A 21,343-nucleotide genomic window follows, 5' to 3' on the forward strand; every position below is an offset into this window, starting at 1 on the left:
TTTCTAGGGATCAGATAAGTAATACCTTTGATGGCCGTAAACATTTTCTCAATTTAGAATATTTTTTCCATAATACAGACTCGTTTGCCACCTTGAGACATCAAACTTTATACATACACACTTAGAACATCGACTCATTTGGCCTGTTTGGAACTGATAGTTCATTATATCAGCAGGTTCTGAATATACTGCATCTTCTCTGCCTCCATAGAAAAAAACAGCAACAGCCTGAGCATGCCAACAGACCATTGATCTGAGGAAATACACTAAAAGATGCCTTTGATTAGCCTAGTACTTTGGGACGCGTATTTTAACCAAGCACAGATTGCAGCCTGCAGAAGAAGTTTTGAAAACTGACAGTAAAACCAGGAGGCTGAAAATTAGAGGAAACAGAGAGGCTCTGGGACTCCACAGAGAACAGCCACTGGAAATAAAGCAGCGCCCAACAATAAAGGCAAGAAACAGAAGAAATGCTGGATGAACAAGAACTACTGTACAGAGCAAACAACAGTGTTCTAGAAAACTGAGATTAATGCCCCAGGCTAAAGCAAGTACAAGGTATAAAGCAAGTTATCAGATGCAAAAATTGCAAAGGCAATTGTAGAGTGTTTAACAGGACAGATATTTTCTAAAAAAAAAAAATCATCAAGCAGCCAAAGGACACAAAATTAAAATTACACAAAGTATAAAAAACTGTTTTAAAATACTTTTTCTGACTGACATAAATTTTGAGTGATAGAAAACATTACATGAGGGGTATAACATAGGATATATTTGTTTTATACATGTATATTTGCAAAACAAACACATGAGATTTTTATCTTTGCTTAAATATCCATTGTGCTGATGATTGAGTCCAAGGCACCTACTCCCATGATCCTGTAACAAATGATGACAGCAGTTAATATCTTAGCTGCGTTGATGGTGTCATTACTACTGGCATGAAGTCTCCAAGGTCTTTATGCATCCCTACAATACTTACATTCCTTTATAATCTTCAAGTACAGGTTTTAGACTGCATCATCTGCCAAAATTAGGCTCCTTATAGACCTCCTCATATACACTCTACATATTAATGAGCCATCTGACTTGAAGGTAAAGTGGTATCTTTTAAGAAGATTTAATGTGAGTGGAGATGCATCAGTATTTCTCACTGTCAGTCTGCAAAGAACTGAGTGTTGATATCCAGGACACAAACAAGACGCAAACTGATTTTTGCTTACAGCAAAAAGCTAAACCTGTGTGGTTCACGTTAAGAATGCAAAGCACATTTAGAGTGCACCGAGTACTTTAAAAAAAAGATGAAAGAGATCATTTTCTACGGGTATGTTACACAAATTTAGTCTCGAGTAATGCTGTATGTCAGAGACAGCCACGCTTTTGCAGCTGAATTTCAATGTTGCCTTTTCTTTCTTCTGTCTCACCCTACCAGGGGCCATTCTCCTTTGAAAACTACTTTTCTCCTATGGATTGCTGCTGCTACCTTGTCACACCCCCTCCTGCCTCCATCTGCCACTGCCTCCTCATGGGCCATCACTTCTTGCTGGCTCCTGCCTGGGGAAGAAAAAAAAAAAAAAAAAAAAGTCAAAGCAGTTCTACTTTACATCTTAGTTCTAATACTGCCGTATCTCTTCCGACAGAAACAGGCATACGTGTACATCTAAAACAGTGCCTCTAAATAAAAGGAGTCAAACACACTTCAAGATTACTGTGTCGACACAGATGAAGAAAGGTGAAAAAGCAAGATTTCCTTACAGTTCTCCTGCAGCTCCCAAATGCCACAGTAGAGGAAAAAAGGCTTTGCAATTTTCAATAGCCCTCTGTCACAGTTGGCACCCTGCCAGCCCATGCCAGACACTGCTGCTGAGCCCACTGGGGACGCTGTGCTGGAGCAGAAAGGCAGAAGGAAACCAAAAATAAAGAAAAGGCTATCAGGGCTGGAGACAAGGAGGGAGACAGAGTCAATATAGAAAGAGATATCCACAGCAATGGGTCAGAGGCAAAGTGGAGAAAGGGGAAAGGAGGTAAGATCTGGAGCTACTGCTTTCTTCCACTGCAGGCTCCCCCATCTTCCAGTGCATTTCCTATGAACTCCCTCACTTTTAACACCCCAAAGAGTTAGCTGTTCCTACAGTAGCCTTCTTCTACCTCCTCTTGAGTTGTATTTCCCTGACGAAATTCCCCACAACTTTTGCTTCCTCCCAGTCCCAGTTTGCTTCTCAGTCTCTACACTGAAGCAGCATTACAAGGGAGAAAATTTCCCCTTGTTCCTCAAAGCTTTCAGTGACTGAAAACATCATACATGAAAATATGGAGGGAGCAGAAAAAACAAATCACCAGCAAAACACCAACTTCGTTAGAACTGTCTTTTCTCAAAATGCAGCAGGACGTTTCCTGAAGAAAACTATGCCTCACACACTTCACTTCATATACAAAACTATCAGTTCACTGGACTGCTGTCCAAACAGGGCTCTCAAAATGTGTTCTGGAAACACAGATACTCCTGGAAAACACAAGAGAAGTCAAATAGACAGCAAAGGGATAATCTTAATGCACTTTTATTACACCTTCTGATAAAAACTTCAAATCATTAACACCAAAGTTTATTTGCAATTAACTAAAAAGGCATTCAACAGAGCATCAGCACAATATGTTCTCATTCCCTCCTCCCAAGTTTTATCCCTGCTTACACACAGAAAGTCCCCTGTACATCCACACCAGGCTCACAGCCTCCTCCCACAGCAGAATGCTGCCCTGGAACACTGTGTACTCCCAGAGGCATTACAATAATCTCATTTAAGGTATGGCCCGCCATGGTCAGGCTCTGCACCAGAGAAGAATTTATGTAGAAAAGCAGAGGCAGCACCAGGCATTTTGTCACCCTGAAAAGGCAAGGCTGTCCTGTTCTGACAGCTGCTGCCTGCAGCTATCTCTTCCCTCCCCTCTTAAGTTGCTGTGTCTGTAACAGCAGTGGCAAAAAATGTCCTTCCTTATGTTTCTAACCTGAATTAGAGGTAGAGGTACAACCATGCATCCTGCTCGTTGCCCTCCAAGTTGCCCATCTCCAGCAGAGAGGGGGAACACTCTGCTGGATAGGACCACCTTGAGGAGGTAGGTTCAGTCTCAAAAGATTTGCTTCTAAACATCTGTGCCATTTGCCTCCCCTTTTTGCTCAGGCAGCAGAAGATGAATATGCAGTTCTTACAGAGGCCCTAGCTCACTTCTGGTATACAGTAAATCAAATTGAACAAGCAGCAAGACATCCAACTGTAAACTGAGCCAGCTGAGCAGAGGCACTTCTCACAAAAAAGGAGGTAGAGACACTCCTAACAAACCCCTGTACTGGAAGCAGCCCAACAGACAGAGAAAACCAAACTCTTACAACAAAATATCAGAATTAAAATAATGTAGACAAGAAAATGTAAGAATTACAGCTCAACAATCATACTTCTCTATTCCCATCACAAAATAGATCCAGGATGGCTATAACAGAATGAGGGTCAAATTACCACAGAAATATGAGGACATATGCTTCACCCTCAAGACTATTTTTTCATTAATACATAATACTTCAACTCCATTTAAGAACCTCGTTATGTGTTTTTATGGTATCAGATAATTTGATTATTTGTATTAGTCTAAAATAACTTCCTCTGAAATACTGTTCAATGTAACACTTTACCTCTTGATTAAACACTTGTTTAGTAAAGAACTGGACGCATGGCATCACTGAGTATGCTTTACTAGAAGTCAGGTTAAAATAATGAAAAGATTTTTTTTTATTATGTCAGTTTCAGAAAATTGAAAGGATCCCAAAGTCAAGAATAAAAACTTTGCAGGAGATTGTTGGGTAGGTCTGCTCTTCTCCACCAAATGCAAAATAAGGTATCTGTCTAGAAACCACATTCTTCTGGTTGTGCAACCCCAGAAGTCTGCTCCCTCCTGCTCCCTCCAGCCTGCTCACACTCCACAAGCAAGACAGTTATTCCACAGGATATTTCCTCTTCTGTCATTCTCAATGTTATGCTTTGCTCTGTGAGGAGACACCTTCGCATCAGATTCTGGATGAACTAATTGTTTCCTGCTAGAAGGAACATGCTCATTTTTTTGCCCCTAAACAAGGCTGGCAGTGACTGCAAAAGGTGGTTCTTTGAAGCCCATCCTCTGACCCCTTGCTGGAGCTTCCTCTGACCCCTTGCTGGAGAACAGCTCGTCAGTCACAGGCAGAAGTCAGGACAAACAAAGGGTTGTTTGTACAGCATCTCCCATCAGCCCTCCCTCTCTCTTCTCATCCCCGCTAGCTCTAACTCTCTCTGGGTACATCTAAAAAGATACGGCTGCCAAGAAAGTGAAAGGGAGTGAAGCAGAAGAAAAAGGTACGTTTTGCTCCTGAAATTATCCTTGTGTACTTGTTCTGCTGCTGCTAGTTACAGAGCACAGAATTAGAAATATATATGGAAACATGCAGAAGATGATTTGGGAGAAGCTGCTATATCATAGGCAAGAGGTGCAATTTAAGATAGATACATGGCTATGATCCAGCTCAAAGTAATTCTTTTACTATCTTGCTTTTTTTCAAAGTTGGATGCCACGTATTGACATCTGAGGTCATTAAACATACTATATTGCCTTCCAGTGCTCAATGTTGCAAAACTGGTGAATATGGAGAGGGGCGTGTTTACAATGAATTGCTGTCTTAAAGAAAAATAAATGGGGTTTAACGATAACTCAGTTTCTGGAAAGAATCATGGTATTGATGATAATTACAAAGCAGTAATTCACGGAATTCACCCTCAGTGGAATAGACACTGTCCTTACAGTGCATTAACAGTTCAAATAAAATAGATTTGAAGGATTTTTTTTTTTTAATGGAAAAGATTCTTCACAATATTATCAGTTATGCAGCTCTTGTGTAATGATTTCTTAGGAATGCAGTAATAAACCTAACTATCATGCACTGACACACCTAAATATTAAATACTTAGCATTTTACACGTTTCTGAAAGGGAAACTTGACAAAACAATAAGATACATTTTATTATCAATAAATATTTTTAGCTCTTGAACTCAAAACATTAAAAGGAAACAAATTTAATATATACTTGCTTCTTAACTGCAACTTGTTAACCTGGCACATGCCACTGGACAGACTGAAAAAGATCATACCCCAAAAGTGTAGCAATTACTGTATTTTTTGTTTTCAACATTAAGCAACTAGAGACACAGCCTGCTTAAGGATATAAGAAGGGTATATTTAATGAAGGGTATATTTAATGGTTGATAGACCAACTTGTAAATATTTGTATTTTTCCAAACATGGTGGATCTCTAGAGGTGCCAAAATACGCATTTTGTACCACTTCTCTGTTCCCTATTTCTAACACCTGAGCTCCTACTGATACCATGTGACTTTTACACGGCATCACTTCTCATGAACTATTACCCTGTTGTTCTTGGACATGCAGGCTGAAACTTGGTTTTTTCTCTTTGGTCTCTTCTGACTACCTCTGCATCTAGCAGATCCAAAGATTAGATGATGCCAAATTGCCTGGCAGGATAATTCAAACGCTCTCAGCTGAACAAGTAGGGACAGCACTGATTCCCAACTCACCATGCATATTCCCAAACTAACCCTTTTCCTTTACAAAAAGCTCCAAACTATTTCAGAGTACCTGTACTCCCAGTTGCATTTAGTCTCAAACTTTACTTACCTGATGTCAAAATAACCAAAATAATTAACTGAAAAGAACTTACACAAATGCAAGTTCATTTTCAGTATTTTCAGATGGTTTACTTCTGCTAGAATTTGAAATTATACAATCTTGATAGAGCAACCTGGTCAAGCTTCGCATGAATGCCATTGCTGTCTCGACAGAAGGTTTTATAAAATAAAGAAATATGCTTGCTAGCAATGAGTCTTTGGGTCACCTTAGTAATTGGTTTTGTTCACATTTTCCTGACTTGTTTTATGAGAAAAGACTGTCTTCTGTGGTATGCAAAAGCAGATATGGTCTTGAACACCCATTTTGAAATAAATACACACATACTAGTTCTGTTCTTTACCTAGGCAATCAGTGACACTCCAACATATGCGCAACCATATTCAGAAAGAGAAGTTACAGCAGTTTGTCAGACAGAGATGCTGCATCTGAAAGGTCTACTGAGTTTACCAGCATTGATCCTGTGCAGGGAGCTGATGAAACACTTCAGGTCCTTTGCAATCTTTCATCTGCAAATAGGGACCATTCTCAGGAAAGAAACAGACTTTTGAGGATAGGTCTTTCGACTAAAAATTTCCATGTGGTTATGATCTGCAAAAAAACCCCAGAGGAAATATTTAAGCGGAAACAAAATTATAATAAATATTTTTTTCTGAATAGTAACAGTGTTGAACACTGGTAAGGTGCATAGGTAACCTGTCACAAAAGCTGTTCTATCCATTGCTCTCCTACATGTTGACTTTGCTAATACAGATTTTGACAACCACTCTTGATGATGCACTACAGCAATATTCTGTTATATTTCAAGGCAAATACTGAGTTACAGAATCACCTTAAACTGTACATCATGATTTTTTAATCCAGCAATTTGACAGTAAGGAATCTGCCCATTCTCAGGACAGAGTGAATTTCTCCAAATTTTGAGGAGATAGGCAGCTGGCAACATATTCAAATGAGCATTCCAGCTGAACTCCAGGTAGGGAAAGATCACCTGAATTATTAGAAATAATAATAATAAAAAAAAAAAGTACACAGGAGCAAGATACCATGATCCCCAAGGTTCCACTACTAATGGTTTATAGGAGTCTTCTAGTCAAGAGTTCCCATACAAGTTCATGGAAACTAAAAGGAATTATTCCATGAATTTTGCTTCTACAACAGAAGTTAAAAAAATACACAAGAGCTTATTTTAACTTCAGCCACGTTCTTTAGTATATAGGCCACTTTTTAATATTTTATTTGGCTACTGGTGTTCAAAAAAACCAAGTCTAAATATAAATACCAATGTTTATAACCCCCCCAAATTTAAATATTAAAACAAAACCAAAGAGCATTGAGGTGTCATCCCTAATATGCATCTAAATTCCCAGATTTTCTAATAGTCCCTGGTATGTTATTCATTAGTTGAAGAAATGGAAGATAAGCAAGACAGCTATGGTGCCAGGATAACTATCCAAGAATAATTACTATAAAATACTGTAAATTATAGATTTAAAAGTTTATTGTTTGTTTTTCAAGGGTGATCTCAAGATTTTCACAGAATAACTCATACAGGACTCTATCAATTGACTTCTATAGCTGGCATATCTCATTTTTTAACTTAACCAGATAATAGTTCTTCCATCTTAACATGGCTTTTGATAGTCTTTGATCAGACATTGCCTTACACCTTGTTATTTTTGGCTTAGCCTACAGCAGTCTAATCTACAGCCCCACAAGAAAGACTAGGGTTGGCCTGTAATGCCAGCATGTCAGGGGATCAACTCTGAAGTGCCAACAGGATGAAGGATGGCAAAGGCTTCCTTGAGGTCAACGCAAGTACAGTATCAAGCACACAGGGAGTGCTCGGCAGAGCTGGTCATTGCTTTAAATTAGTTTCCAGAGGAGAATTCCCATTTAAATTCAGTAAGATATCAGATCCCTTTTGTTCAAGCATGAGGAAAGGTATAACAGCCACTCTCTCTCCTAAGACAATAAAGTCTAGGTTGAAACATGGTTCAAAATGTTAATTTAAAAGTGAATGCAAGTTCAAGGATCTTATCCAAAGCTCTGTGGCATGGTCAAACTCTGTGCAAAGCAGCTAAGAACAGCAGAACTAGTGTTAAACAAGATGATGGAAATCCTAGTCACCAGCAGGAGAGTTTAGCAAGGGATAATTTATCCCATCTTTTAAAAAGCCAATTAAGCCATAATGGCCTCCAGTAGCAAGGCTCAACTAAGCAGTCTGGAATACTAAAAAAAAAAAAAAAATTAAAAAAAGAATTCTCTGTAATGCAGTATCATACCCGAATCTGCAGTCCAGGACAGTGGCACTTGGCACCACTGCAGAGAGCTTCAGCTTTCTCAGCTGTATAATGCTTCAGTTTTTCAAGCAGCCCATAACAGAGGATTCAATCAGTCAGCAGTTTTTCCACAACTTCGATGGGGAAGGATACTATTAATTTTATGTGAGTGACTCTTGTTTTGACAGGCAAAATGGCCAGGAAGGCAAGGACACACACCCAGACATTTTCCCCTGGTTTGGCAGCAATCAATACAATCACTTACACCACTGAGAAAATGCAGCCAGCTCAAAGCAATTTTCTCAAGGTGAGAGGCCAAAGAAACAACAAAATTGCCAGCATCAGAAGCCTCAATTCCTGATGAAAGGATTTCCAAGGTTGTACAGAAAGTAATGAATATCAATTCTCCTCCAATATTGTTTACCTCCTAGGAGAAAACACTCTCCAGAACTCATGCTCAATCCTCCAAAACTTCACAGGGAAAAAAAAGAAAAAAAATGTAAGTAAGGAAGCAAACTGAGGAGAGAAGTCTGTTCAGCTGCAATACCTGTGTCACGTACCTCATTTCTCTTTACCACCCTGCTGTAGGAAGCTGCAAAAATGAAGATGTTCTCGGCGCTGCTTCTGCTGAGCACCCTCCTGGATACCCTCGCGGTGCCTTCCCACCGCCCTTCTTGTTACAAGAGGGCCCTCAAAGACCACAACTGTCACAACATCCCCGAAGGCACGGAGAACCTTCGACAAATTGATGACACTCTGCAAGATCACTTTTGGGAAGGGAAGGGTTGTGAGGTGATCTGTTACTGCAACTTGAATGAATTGCTCTGCTGCCCAAAGTAAGACCATACTCATTTCATGTAAACTTGTACAGTTTTTTTACAACTGCTCATTATATTTCCATCATTTTACAGTTTCCACAGGTGGAATAAGCTACCACTTTAAAGAAATTAATCCCTTCAAATGGTTTGAAATGATATTAAGATACAGCCAATTATCTGATATGCTGCCAGTATCTCAGGTTTTGGTTTTCAGGGGCTCACATAGGACTTGCTTAGCATATTTTGTAAACCTTCCTGTCCTAGTACTGGGGAATTCAGCATTTTAATCACCCAACTTTCAACTCCTGTTTGATCCAAACTAAGTATAACTACATGAAATCTTTATCCACAGCATTTTACAATGAAGATGTTTTCAGACCACAAACAAAACTATTTGACTTCTGTTCCACAGAAAAGAACAGCATTGATATTCTAAGGTGTATGTACATATGTCAGTTGAATAAATAATTCTGTAAAGATAGCTGTTAACAGCAGGAAATCAAATGGGGGGAACAGAGGTTCGCAAATACCTGTAAGGCAGGGAAAAGATTTAGCCCCAGAACATCTACATTTCCTTGGTTTTCTGGCACTGCTGACAAAGCTTAACAGTGACGTTCTCACTGAACAAGGGCATTTTGTTGTTGCTGAACAGAAAAAACATAACTGACTTAAAAAACCCACCATCAGCCCATACCTGTTTTAAGTAATAAAATGTTATTAAGAGGTATTATTTCATTCAGCTTTTCAGCAACATCTTTTCTTCAGTATATCTGGATTAGAAATAACAACAGTTCAAAACTTGTTAATACTTCAGGGACACTAAAATGTGATGGTATTATATAGGCAAGCAAAACCTATTTTTCATATTTGCTTCTCTTAACACTCCCTAAAAATCCAGTAATGGGTAAGTTTTCAACACTCTTGTAGGGGAGACAAGTTGAACCAAGTGCGAAAGACTTCTAAAGCTAAAAATCTCACATTCAGACTGAGAGCAGGGTTTCAATAAGTTTTTCCATCTTTCACTTTCCCTAAAATCAGATATGGTGTCCTCACTGTGAAGCACACTGGGAGTTTTAAGCTTCAACCTCTGAGTTTTGAGCAGACTAAAAAAATACCTAAAAAAGTATTCCTTCCACCATCCTGAGCTACACAAGACCTTCTTTGCATGTCTGTTCTAGGGACAAACTGCACTAAACCAGTATGCATGCACATGCCAAAGTCCTTTATTTTGATAATATAATCTATTTGGCAAGTTTATTTTCTCAAAGCTAAAATACCAGGGTGGAGTTCTGCCAATCTAGTCAGCCAGTGAAAGTTTTGTCACTGCTTCTAAACCAGGCCAGCAGAGGTAGAAAGGCAGTTTCTTCATTCAGATCTGCAGTTGCATTTGCATTGCTGGAAGGATATTCCCACACACATAGTAATCCCGTACATACCACAACATATACTAAAAAATATCCACAATGGGAAATGTATGTCATGTTAAAGCTCTGATAAACCAATGGGCTAATTATTTAAATATCTGATCATATCTTTCAGGGATATTTTCTTTGGACCAAAGATATCTTTTGTGATCCCCTGCAACAGTCAGTGATTCAAGTCTGCAGGTGAAGATAACAGACATCATTCTACAATTGTGTAATAATGCTTTCAAGGGCAAAAACAAAACCACCACAATCTAACGACAAAACGGTGCCTCATTTTACACTGTAGAAAAATTACCTTTCCTCACCTTTATGGAATATCAAGCATGTAAGAAGTTTTTTCAAATTTGGTACCTGACCTAATTTCCAATGGTTTAAGAGACTGTACAAGCTCTTAATGCATATTAACACGCATACCCCAGTAAAAAGTGTAACTCTTCTGTCTCAGCGCAATATTCTCAACTAGTCTGGATGAATAACCTTCAAGCCTAAGCCTTCACGTCATTAGGAACATGACTCTCACAGCAACCTATGGCAGTGCAGCTTCCTACTGCATTATTGCCATCACACATCCTATGCTTTTTCAAGCTGAAGCTACTCGGTCCCTGGTACTTTTGCAGACAGGTTACCACATTCTATTTAGGCATCTTAAAATACACACACATACAAAAGCCATGTATTTTCATATCTGAAAATATTCCACTGGAATAAAAAAAAGTCAAAACTGACATTAATAGTATTAAATGGTCTTAGGTCTTAATTAAGTGTAACTGGTCACCTGCCTTAACTGCACAATCTGTAAACCCTTAAATTATTTAATCTTAACACTGAACATTTAAAATACTAGAACAGTACATTTTTTTTAAACAAGCCTTATTTGAAATACAATACCCCAGAATTAAGTTAGAATGCTGGCTTTTTATTTTTAGGCTAGCCCTGTAAGGAAATAGCTAGAGGAGAAGACATAGAGGTAATCATGTTAACATTTAAGAGGTATCTAGGCAATAGACAGAAAGAGACAATTTTTTTGGTTGTTTTTCACTTATACTGCAATCTGTATTGGCAAGTGTTGAGTATGTATAAGTGGGACTGTGTAAGTTTAAGGAAAGCCACTTGAACAAGCCACGCTTACAGGCAGTAAACCTGGCTTGTTGCCTTACACAGAAAGACTCTTTAGGTATCAAGTCAGTGATGTGGAAGGTATGCAGTACTGAAGTAACTATTCAGTCATCTCCACTCAAAAAGTGCACTATTCACTCAATAATCTTACACATTAGATCAAACTGCTACCACTAGTTTACCAGGCTACTTCACATGCCAGTATGAAATATCAGGATGACTGTTTTTCTTCCCATTAGCAAACAAGGGTTGGATACTGAGGGCGGTGATTATACACTGCCAATAATAAATGTCTCAAGTAAATCTGTGTGTACTATTTTTGCACTACTGACTGTTAAACTGTTTGTGTCACTGGGCTTTTAATGCTATGTTTGTGTAATTATTCCTGAGTCATCTGGGCTTCCAACCAAATTAAGAGTAAAATAAACGCCATAAATCTGGCAACACAGTGAAAATATCTGATATCAGAGCTCTGCTAACAAAGCACAGGGTAATTGCTCTTGTTCAAACTCCTCTATAAGCTTTTAGGGTATGTAACTTCTGTTGTTTGTGCCATCTAGTTTCTACAAGAATCATGTTGCATATGCCTGGCATTCACAGCTTTCCAAAGCAGCGGTAGCAAAAAAAAAAAAATTAAGGTAAATGCAAATTTGGCAACTAAAGTTGGTGGCTTTTAGTTACCTTCTTTCCACCACTCCTGAAAAATCCATAATCCACTGGAACAAAGTTCTGCCACTTTACACATGCAGCAGGACAGGGTCACTTAAGTTACTACTTTAACACCTATTTCCCATAGAAACTTGTTTTTGTTCCTCTCCCCACTCTCCTTCCCTCACACAGTTTCTTCTAAGTCCTGCCAGGTCTCACCTAGGTCCTGCCAGGCCTAGCTGAGAACATTCAACCCCATCATGCACTCAGAGAAGAAGTCTTTACCATTTGGATGTCCTATCCATGACTAGGTTCCATGGCTATTTGTGCAACTTGCACTTTGAAGATAAGAAGCTGAATTTGTGCAAAGGATATTTAGGAAACAAATTCATAGTCCCTGTAGTAAAACAGGCATGAAAACATTATCTTCAAAGGAGCACCAATTTTAGCTGTCACTAGCTAGATATCACTAACCATCTTGAACTTAGGCCAGCATTGCAGAATTGTATTGTGGAAATACATAAAACAGTGCAATGAAAAAATCACACCACTGAGAGATACTGGGAAGACGCCAGTTTGAGATTAGGGTTTATCATCATTCAGTTCTATGCAAGCATCACAGGTCAAAAAAAGCAAAGTAAAGCATCTTAGTTGCAGTGATGCCAGAAAAGTAGTAATTTTCAAAAAAAACTCACAAGATAAGTATCGAGCAGATTAGACCATGGACATACTGCTTTTTCATTTTTCCTAAATTAAGAAAAAGCTTATAAACATCTGGTAAGGTTAGGAGTTGCAATTTAATGCTTACTGAACAAGTTGAAGTTGTGTCCTCCTCTGCTTTAAGATGAAAACTATTTTCCCTCACCTTTTTCTTCAACCTATGTGCACAGCTTAAAACAGAAAGAAATCATATTCCATACACCACACAGTTGGACTGGCACAATAGTTAAAAGGATAATACAAGAAGTCATTTGTAATACCATCTTCAACATCAGACTTTACTAAGACACTCAATTAAAAGCATAAGTATTGCTGGATATTTTTCTCAGGTTACCAGAAGTTTTGGTTTTATTGTGAGGGTTTGTCATTCTTTTTAAACAAGCCTGAGCTGATGCATGCAATGAAAAAGAAACAGTATGCCTATTAGAAGATACTGTATTGACCCCGCACAGACTCTGACTCTCATTCTCCAATTAAGTTCTTAGCAGCAGTCCATGTAGATGAATGGAAAAGTCAGCAGCTAAAGGATTTCTTACTGAGTTGAAGGATTTCTCAGCACAGTAAGCTGCAGCAGTCTCTTCATCTGTACTTACAGCTTTGAAATTTGAGAGCAGCATTTTTTTCCACTTTAATATAGGAGTAGGAAGGCCTCAGAGCTGGGAAGCACATATCTCAGCATGGACAAAGTGAATACACAAATCAGAAAAACTTCCATCAATTCTTGTTTCCAAAGAGGAAAAGAGTGTTATTCAGCCATTTCTGCCCAGCTAACTACTGGAACTGTCACTTAAAGCCTTTTACCTTACGAAAAAGAACCTATTGTCAGGTCTGCTACAGTTTTTTTTTAAATTAAAGGCATTGCATCGTGAGAACTTTAAGTACATTCATAAATATATCCTTGGCACACTTTAATTGAAAAATATTTTAATATTATTACATAATTCAAAGCTTACCTATTAGATACAAGTATCATAGCATATGCTGAGCTGGAAGGGACCCATCAGGATCATCAAGTCCAACTCACTAAAGTTACAGACACACCCACTTGAGCAACAATACCTGTGATATTTATTTAAAATACTTTTGCTGAGGAAATTTGTTTCATAAGAGATGGTTTTCAAACAAATCAGCAAGGTTATGAAAAATAAAACAAGAGACAATTGTTCTCAGGAGAAAAAATTACAAAGAAAGCTTCTGCATATCAACAAAACCTCAGTCTTTTGATTTGCGGCCTGAGTCTCAGTCCCAACCTTTTCCGCCTAATGAACCCCACTATCCATCTTTAGATCTGGTTTGTTCTTGTCATTCTTCACCGAGTAGATGAAATATGTTAAGGTGTCCTTTTCATTCACTGGAATTGTCCTAAAATGGCCGCCAATTATCTATAAAGGAAGAATGCAAGGAAATTAAATAACCACTTATATACAGGTTATATACAGAAACTGACGATTCAGATTTAAATGTATTACGGAAAAATTTGAAAGTCTGATCAAGAAGCTTGTAAAAAAGGGAAAAGCTGCCTTTCCTCAAAAGTTTTTAATATTCATAAAAAAAGGTAAACAGGAACCATTTTATTGAGAACTAGATATTGAGAACTAGCAGCCTATACCCTAATTTCCAAAGTAAAAAGTCCTGAAGCTTTCCCGGAAAAAACCCCAAACATATCAAAACAAGAATGGGACTATAATTAAATCGGTTTAGTTAAAGTTTGAATACAAAGTGGGTAATGACCATAGAATATCGGCAGTGACAGCACAGAAATGAGACACTACTGCTCACTCAGGTTAGGGGGTGGTCTGTGTCTGCATCAAATCACATACAGACACATCTAACACAAGAATATTTGAGAATTATAACTGAACATTCAGCTCTTCAAAACAGAGCTTTCAGTAACCACTAAAATATAATGATCTGTAAACAGTTCTTGAATCAATTCTGCCATTTCAGAAGTCTTTTCCTTCATCAAAATGAACATCAGCTTTAAAAGAAAATACGCAAAATATTACACCAGTTTGAGTCCATTCTCTGGCTTTTTGCCAGGTTGGTACACTAAAATTAACAAGTGAGAAATACTGGACTACTCATTTAACTACCATAGGATATAAGAAGATGCGTTTAGCCTAATTAAAAAGTTAGGACACCTTCTCAACTCTACCCCCAAAAACATCCACAGAGAAGCAGTTTGACAGAGTCCTTTGAAGTGAACTTTAAGTAACAGCTAGAGCAGTGTCTCTTGTATGTTAGGACAGGTTACAAGGAATCACACATACTGTATACTAAGGAAGTCCTGTGGCTATGGTTCACAAACACCTGCAGGTCAGTCAAATCTAGCATGTGACAGAAGGAGCTTTGCCCATGCACACCATGTAGCATAAGAATAAACTAGTGCAATCATGAGACTGCATCATGAGATGTACCTAAAGCAGACTCTCAGAAACAACAGTTTTGCAGAATAAAAACTGCCTGTGCTTTTTCAGTTCACAGTCTTGCTAATTCAAGAGCTAGTTGCACCTTAACCTACTTTTAGGAAAACTGAAGACTGATGCTGCATTCTTACACACAGTGGCAGTAGCACTATTCTTTTACAGCTCAGCCTTGAGACTGCCCGTACAGCTAAAAACCTTACTTTTAATTCAAACAGATTAAGGGAGAGATGAACAGTGTGTCTGCACTTAAACACAACTGAGTCTATCACTGCACAGAAGTGAAAAAAACCCAGTAGCTATGCTTCCCTGTTAAGAGAAGATCACCAGCTCTTCCACGTACTTACACGAACATGCTGTGACTGCATCTCTGCAGCACAAAAGAATTCCTTTAAAATTGCATTCACATGAAGGAAAGATGCTTATGTACAGCTTTACTGACACACAGCTTCAGCATTTTTAGAAAAACTGATAAAAACCCCCCTAATTTCATAAAAATCCATTTTTTCTGAGAGCAGACCCCAGTGGTTTTAACAGAATTATCAAGAAAGTCATGTTTTTTCAGGTTTCCATACTTTACATGCACAGAAACACCAATGGTTGCAGTAACTAGCTTTTTAAAGCAAAGTCTGAACCTTACAAGAACTTCACTGCCACCTCTCAGTTTCTAGTTCTTTTCAGCAGGGCATTTCAGGTAAAGCTGTGACTGATGTACAGACACAATAAATCAACAATTCTATGATATTCAGAGGGACGCACATCATCTTCCTGTTTCAACTCAACACTGTGGTTTTAAGCAGCAAACACTCCTTTTGGAAGTTCCTCCTCTGGAAAGAGCTTCTATTTTTTATTTACTTGGCTCAGGAGCTACAGTCAATGAAGCTAGATAAGCAGCTCCCTTTTGTTCTCCTAAAATCCAGATTATATAGGCACTTTATGCAAGGATCAAATCGTATAGAAAACCACATGCCATAGCAAGTTGCATTTTCTATTATGGAAAAACACTCATACATACTTCAACAAGCTGTGCTTTGTTAAGTCCCGGTCTGGTCTGTAGCTTGAAGTGTCTTTTGTACCTTCGAAGTGTGTTTACTTGTAACTGATATAAATCAACCTAGAAGAAAAGACGGGGAAGGGGAGGAAAACAATCTAATGTAACTGAAAAAGATTCAGTCATTAACAGTTTGCCTCTCAAAAACATTTTGGAATCTCACAGACACGCAAGGGTAAACAGTCAGCTCAGCAGATGTCATTTTGACAAAAAACAAACTCCACCCTGCACCTTCCAGCAGAAAGAAAAATAGCTCAGTTCAGTTCAAGAGCATTTTATTGTTACTGAGCATGGTTCTGCCTCCCTTTAGCTGTGGACAGTATTTAGAACTCATTAGTGTACTTTAATCAGTTATGGGGGTCTTGTTTGTTCCCCAGTTCAAGTACAATAACACAAAGTCCAGTAACAACTTTCATGTAACATCTACGAAGATGTTGACTCAAAGGAAGCCCCGATAATGTGATTTCAGCCATTAAATCTTAAATAAGTTACATGCAAGACACAGCACATCTGTACCGTGAAAGTGTACATATTAGAATCAGGAAAAAGTCTGCACTACAAAGTTTTCTTGGCTTAAGGTGAGAAAAGAAAACAGCTGCTCTTGCTCTCCAAAAGTATCTCTGCTATAAGCACAACACAGGACTCATGTGCAAGGGCATAAATGTCCAAAACTATTTTTCAGTGTGCATCAACAGTTGAGAGAATTGCACAAAGTCCTCTTAGGGATGCAAACACACTGCTTTAATCCAGTACTCCGTCAGTTTTGAATCCGATGACCTCTGATCAACAGTCACTTCTCCCAGCTACAGCTTACCTCCCCCCATTCTCTTAGATAACATAAGAGCTTAATCCGATGACTGAGTGGAAAAGCAAGCTGAGAAAGCAGGTTGAATGAGAAATTCTACTAGATGTATTCTCCAAACTCATTACTTTAAAGACTGATAGTGCTCACTTTTGCTTTAAATTCTTTTAACAGCCTCACTATAGAATACTGGAAACAGCAGTGCTCCTGCATACTTGGCAACCTGGCCAGATTTGAGGTGAGGGCACCTTGCATGGTAAAGGATGGGCGTCCTTTGATGTTCTAAAGTTTGTGGCATTAAATTCCACTCCCCAAGTCACAGTGTAGAACCCACCCCCAGAGCATCATGCAGAGGAGTAGCAGCAGCTTCTCAGCAGGTCCCGGAAGCTACCAGTACCACAGGAGTCTCTTCCCCTCCTGTAGGAATCACTTCTAACCAGTAAAGACAGTCAAGACTGAGAAGGAAAGAGGAGGGCCTTCAAGTCTTCGGAAGAATGATACTTTTTTTCCTTAATAAACTGGATAATAATTAAAAATAAAGGTGGTCAACGGCCAACAGGCGTCTAAGACGTACAGTAATTACGTGGAATGAACATACTGCTCTTATCCAAACAGCCAGCTGAAACTCCTCAAAACCAGTTCCCAGACAGTTTTCTTCCCTGTAGTAGTACCGTTAAGAAAAAAAGCTCATTTTCTTGTTCTGGAGATATACATCAGTTGTGTCATGTTTTATAATTCTGGCATATGAAAACAAAACAGGTTTGCAGAAGAGTTGCAATTACACAGTGTCAGAGAGCTACCTGAAGTCACACAGAGCACTAGCTTTAGACAGAACTTTCCAAGAAGCAATTCCAGATATTTAACAGACGAACAACACAGCCCAACATCAAACTACTCTCAATCCCCTAAAATCCTCTTAGCCAGAACCTTCAGACTGGAGACACGTGCCTTCAAGCGCAGATTCCTGTACAAAGTTTCCTCACTTATGTTGCTGCTATCTGCAGATGCTGACCACAAGGATGCCATTAAATTAACACTTACAGACCAATTTCTGAAGAACGCTTAAACAATCACTCTCAGAAGGGACAGGCAGGCATGACAGCCTCTGATCAAAATTAATACACCGAGGAGCACCTGCTAAGCCATGTTGTAGTAGAAGTAACCCAGACCACGTGTAGGAAAAAGAGAGCCTTAGGTGCCAAGACTCTGCCACTACACTACGGAAAAGGCTGAAAGCTGTAGTTCCCTTATTTTAAATGGGTGAGGTTTCACTGATCTACAGTGGAAAAAACAGTTTGAAAAAACACGATATTTCTCCACTCCTTACTAGCATAGCTCTCCAAATGGCTCTTCCCCAGACCAACGGTGAAGAAACAAAGAGCCACCGTCGTTAAACTTTCAGGGTTTAAAGTGACTAAGGCAATGGAGTAACTGCCAAGAGCCATCTGCAACGCATTTAGCATTGAAGAAAGGACCGGAGGGACGGGGCAGAGAAGCATTTATATCCCAAGTACTGGGTGCAATTCCCTTCAAGCTGTCAACTCCTACAGAAAACAGTTTGCTGGTACGTGGCAAAGCACCACTCTGGAGAGGAAGCGCTAAGAAGGAAAAGGCTGAAAACAGCAAATTTCTGAGAGAACCATCACTTAAGAATAGACTCTTGTTCATTCTACTGTGCATAGTTTAACCAGAAAATATAGCATAAAATTCAGTTAAATTTTGTTATATTAAGAACAGTGTGAATCAAGAGTCTTCCCTTTCCCACATGCCCCAGAGTAAGAAAAGCTGTAAAAGTGACGAAGCAGTATCGGTGCAGACTCAGCAGTCATTAAAAACAAGCTTAATATAGCAATTACGAAAAAAACAAACAAACACAACTATTTAGCTACCTCTGGAGTGTCGATGTCTTGCACTGGTGAGTCTCCATCATCATCGCTGCCTTTCCTCTTTCTTCTATTTCTCACACTCTGAATTAAATTTTTGTGGAAGTCACAAATATACAGATGTCTTGCCTACAAAAGTAAAACGGCGTCTTTCAATCAAATCCATGCAGTGTATCTCCCAGACTTAAGATACAAATGCGCGTAGAGAGACAACCCTTCAGTAATCAAAGCTGCGTTAACTGGGTTAAGGAAGCTTGTCTACTGCCTTCCTCTAAACAGAGGGTGTGCTGCGCTACAGATCAGTGCCACCGCCTGGGCCCAGAGCACGCCGAAATGCTGCCCTCGGCCGATTCAGCAGTGCCAGGCTGTGGAGACAGGCGAGCACAGCCCTCCGTCCGCCCGCCCGCTCATCGCAGCGCGGGGGTCGAGCAGCACGCAAACAAAAAACAAGCTTCCAGTTGTCCTCTGGAGAGGAAAAACACGATTCTCATTTCCTCATCTATATCCTTCCCTCCTTGTTTTACTTCCGCTACCCGGCGCGATCACGCAACACACTTATTTTTACTTTCTTTCTTTTTATTACAACTTTCTCTTTGTAGGGAATCTGCACGCTGCGGGAGATCTCGGCGCGTACCAGCCCTGCATTCCAGGCCCGCGTGCTTTAAGGGCAACGAGAGCCCTGGCAGCGTTAGTGTCCGGCCTGAAGCGCGATGTGCCGCCGGGCCGGGGTCCCTCGGGGCACATGCAGCCCCGGCCGGGGCGCTGGGCGCTCCCGCGGCAGCCGCGCGTTGGGGCCCCGCTTTGCTCTCCCGCGGCACCGGGCCAGGTCGGACACGCTCCGAGCCGCCCGGTCGCCCCACCGCGCTGAAAGGCGGCCGCCCCTCGCGCCCAGGGGTCCGCCCTGCCCTGCCCAGCCGAGCCGAACTGCGCTGAGCGGCGCCTGATGGCTGCCGAGCGAGAACAGAGCGGCGCGGGCAGAGAGACGTGCGGCGCTGCAACACGAGGCGGAGCAGCGAGCGCGGCCCTGGCCAGGAACACAGACAAACTAGCGCGCCGGGAGCCATGCAGGCTCCGCTCCGCTCCAGCGCTTCCCGGCCACGCTTCCTCCCGCTGCGGCTGCAAGGGGGGCACAAGCAGCCGATGCCCCCGGCTGCTGGGGGTGGGAGGCGGCCCCAGGAGTAGGGAGGGGAGGAGGGCGCTCCCCCCGCCGTGGACGGAGAGGACTTTCAGGGAGTGCTGCTGCCGCGCCAGCTAAACTCCGCCGTGCTACAGAAAAGGGGGGGAAGGGGGAACGAACACTTCCCCGCCGCCAAACACCCCCAGCCCCCACTAAACTTTATTGAAAGCCCCCAAACCAACTAAGCCACGGATGCAGCGACCCGCCGGCGTCTTTTGTCCACCCGCCCCGCCGGCAGCCCCGGCGCGACCTCCCCTCCCGGACTTACGCTCTTGTCCAGCTCGATTTTCACCTTCTTCTGCGAAATGCTCTTCTGGATCCGCTTGCTGAAACTGGCGTTGCCGGCGGCGCGGCCGCACCGCTCCCCCTCCTCCCGGAGGCAGCACAGCTGCCCGGCACCGGGGCCGCCCGCGCACCCGGCACTCGCCGAGCCCGCGGCGGCAGCCGGACCCAGCCCCGGCGCCGCGGGAGGCGGCGGCACCTCCACGGCGGAGCCCGCATTGCCCACCACCGCGGCGGCAGCGGCGGGGTCTGCCCCGCGCTGGGTCACCTCCTCGGGGGCGAAGCCGTTCATGCCCGGCGCCACCGCCGCGGCTGGCGGGATCCCGCCCCGCACCAAACTTCCCCGGCGAGGCGGCGCGGCCCGGCGGGGCGCTCCCCTGCTCCCTGCCCGCCTCCCTTCAGCGACGGCACCGGGGCACTGGCCGCCTTCAAGGGCGGCCGGCCCACACGTCGCGGGAAGGGCTCTCTTCGCCGGCGGCCGCTGCCTAAGCCCCGCGACTACCGGAGCAGCGGCGGCAGAGCCCTGCGGGCCGCCCCACTTCCTCCTTCTCCCCCTGTCATGTGGAGACTCTTCAGCTGTTTCCTATGTAACAACAGCAACCTGCTCGCCCCGCCCCGCCCCGCCCGCCGCGCATGCCGGCCGCGCGCGCGGACCCACGGGAAGCGCAGTCCCTGCCCGGCCGCGCGCCGGGCCCGTGGGGAGGCACTGCCGCATCTCCCGAGGTGCCGCGCGGCGGCGGGAGCGCGGCCGAGGGATCGGCGGGGTGGGATGGGGTGCGATAGGATGCGGTATGATGGGCTGGGCTGGGCTGCGGCGGTGCCGGGGCAGGCAGGGCCATCCAACGGAGGCGACGGGGGCGGCCGCTTCTCTTTGCGCCTCGCGCTCCGCTCCCTCCCGTCTGGAGGCCGGGCCCGCCGCGCGGGAGCGGCGGCAGCAGCTCAGCCCGCCTTTAAAACGCCCCGCGCGCCGGCCCCTCTGTCCCCCCTTCGCGCGC

General features: G+C 42.2%; 2 protein-coding genes across 2 annotated transcripts; one reads left to right on the plus strand and one right to left on the minus strand.

Moving 5' to 3' along the window:
* Window positions 1-3,562: 3,562 nt before the first annotated feature.
* On the plus strand, window positions 3,563-11,665 carry SCRG1 (stimulator of chondrogenesis 1). The gene is made up of 3 exons (XM_027635893.1): window positions 3,563-4,376; window positions 8,577-8,837; window positions 10,359-11,665. The coding sequence occupies exons 2-3, from the start codon at window positions 8,602-8,604 to the stop codon at window positions 10,411-10,413; spliced, it is 291 nt and encodes a 96-aa protein (XP_027491694.1). The 5' UTR covers window positions 3,563-4,376; window positions 8,577-8,601; the 3' UTR covers window positions 10,414-11,665.
* Window positions 11,666-12,568: 903 nt separating this feature from the next.
* Window positions 12,569-20,935, minus strand: SAP30 (Sin3A associated protein 30). Its single transcript, XM_027635892.1, has 4 exons — window positions 20,335-20,935; window positions 18,896-19,018; window positions 16,169-16,267; window positions 12,569-14,112 (listed from the first exon to the last, which is right to left on the minus strand). Exons 1-4 carry the CDS (start codon window positions 20,638-20,640, stop codon window positions 13,990-13,992), a joined length of 651 nt encoding a protein of 216 aa, XP_027491693.1. The 5' UTR covers window positions 20,641-20,935; the 3' UTR covers window positions 12,569-13,989.
* Window positions 20,936-21,343: the final 408 nt, after the last annotated feature.

The sequence above is a fragment of the Corapipo altera genome, unplaced genomic scaffold (genome assembly GCF_003945725.1).
Source record: "Corapipo altera isolate COAL_440 unplaced genomic scaffold, ASM394572v1 22b, whole genome shotgun sequence".
NCBI classification, from domain to species: domain Eukaryota; kingdom Metazoa; phylum Chordata; class Aves; order Passeriformes; family Pipridae; genus Corapipo; species Corapipo altera.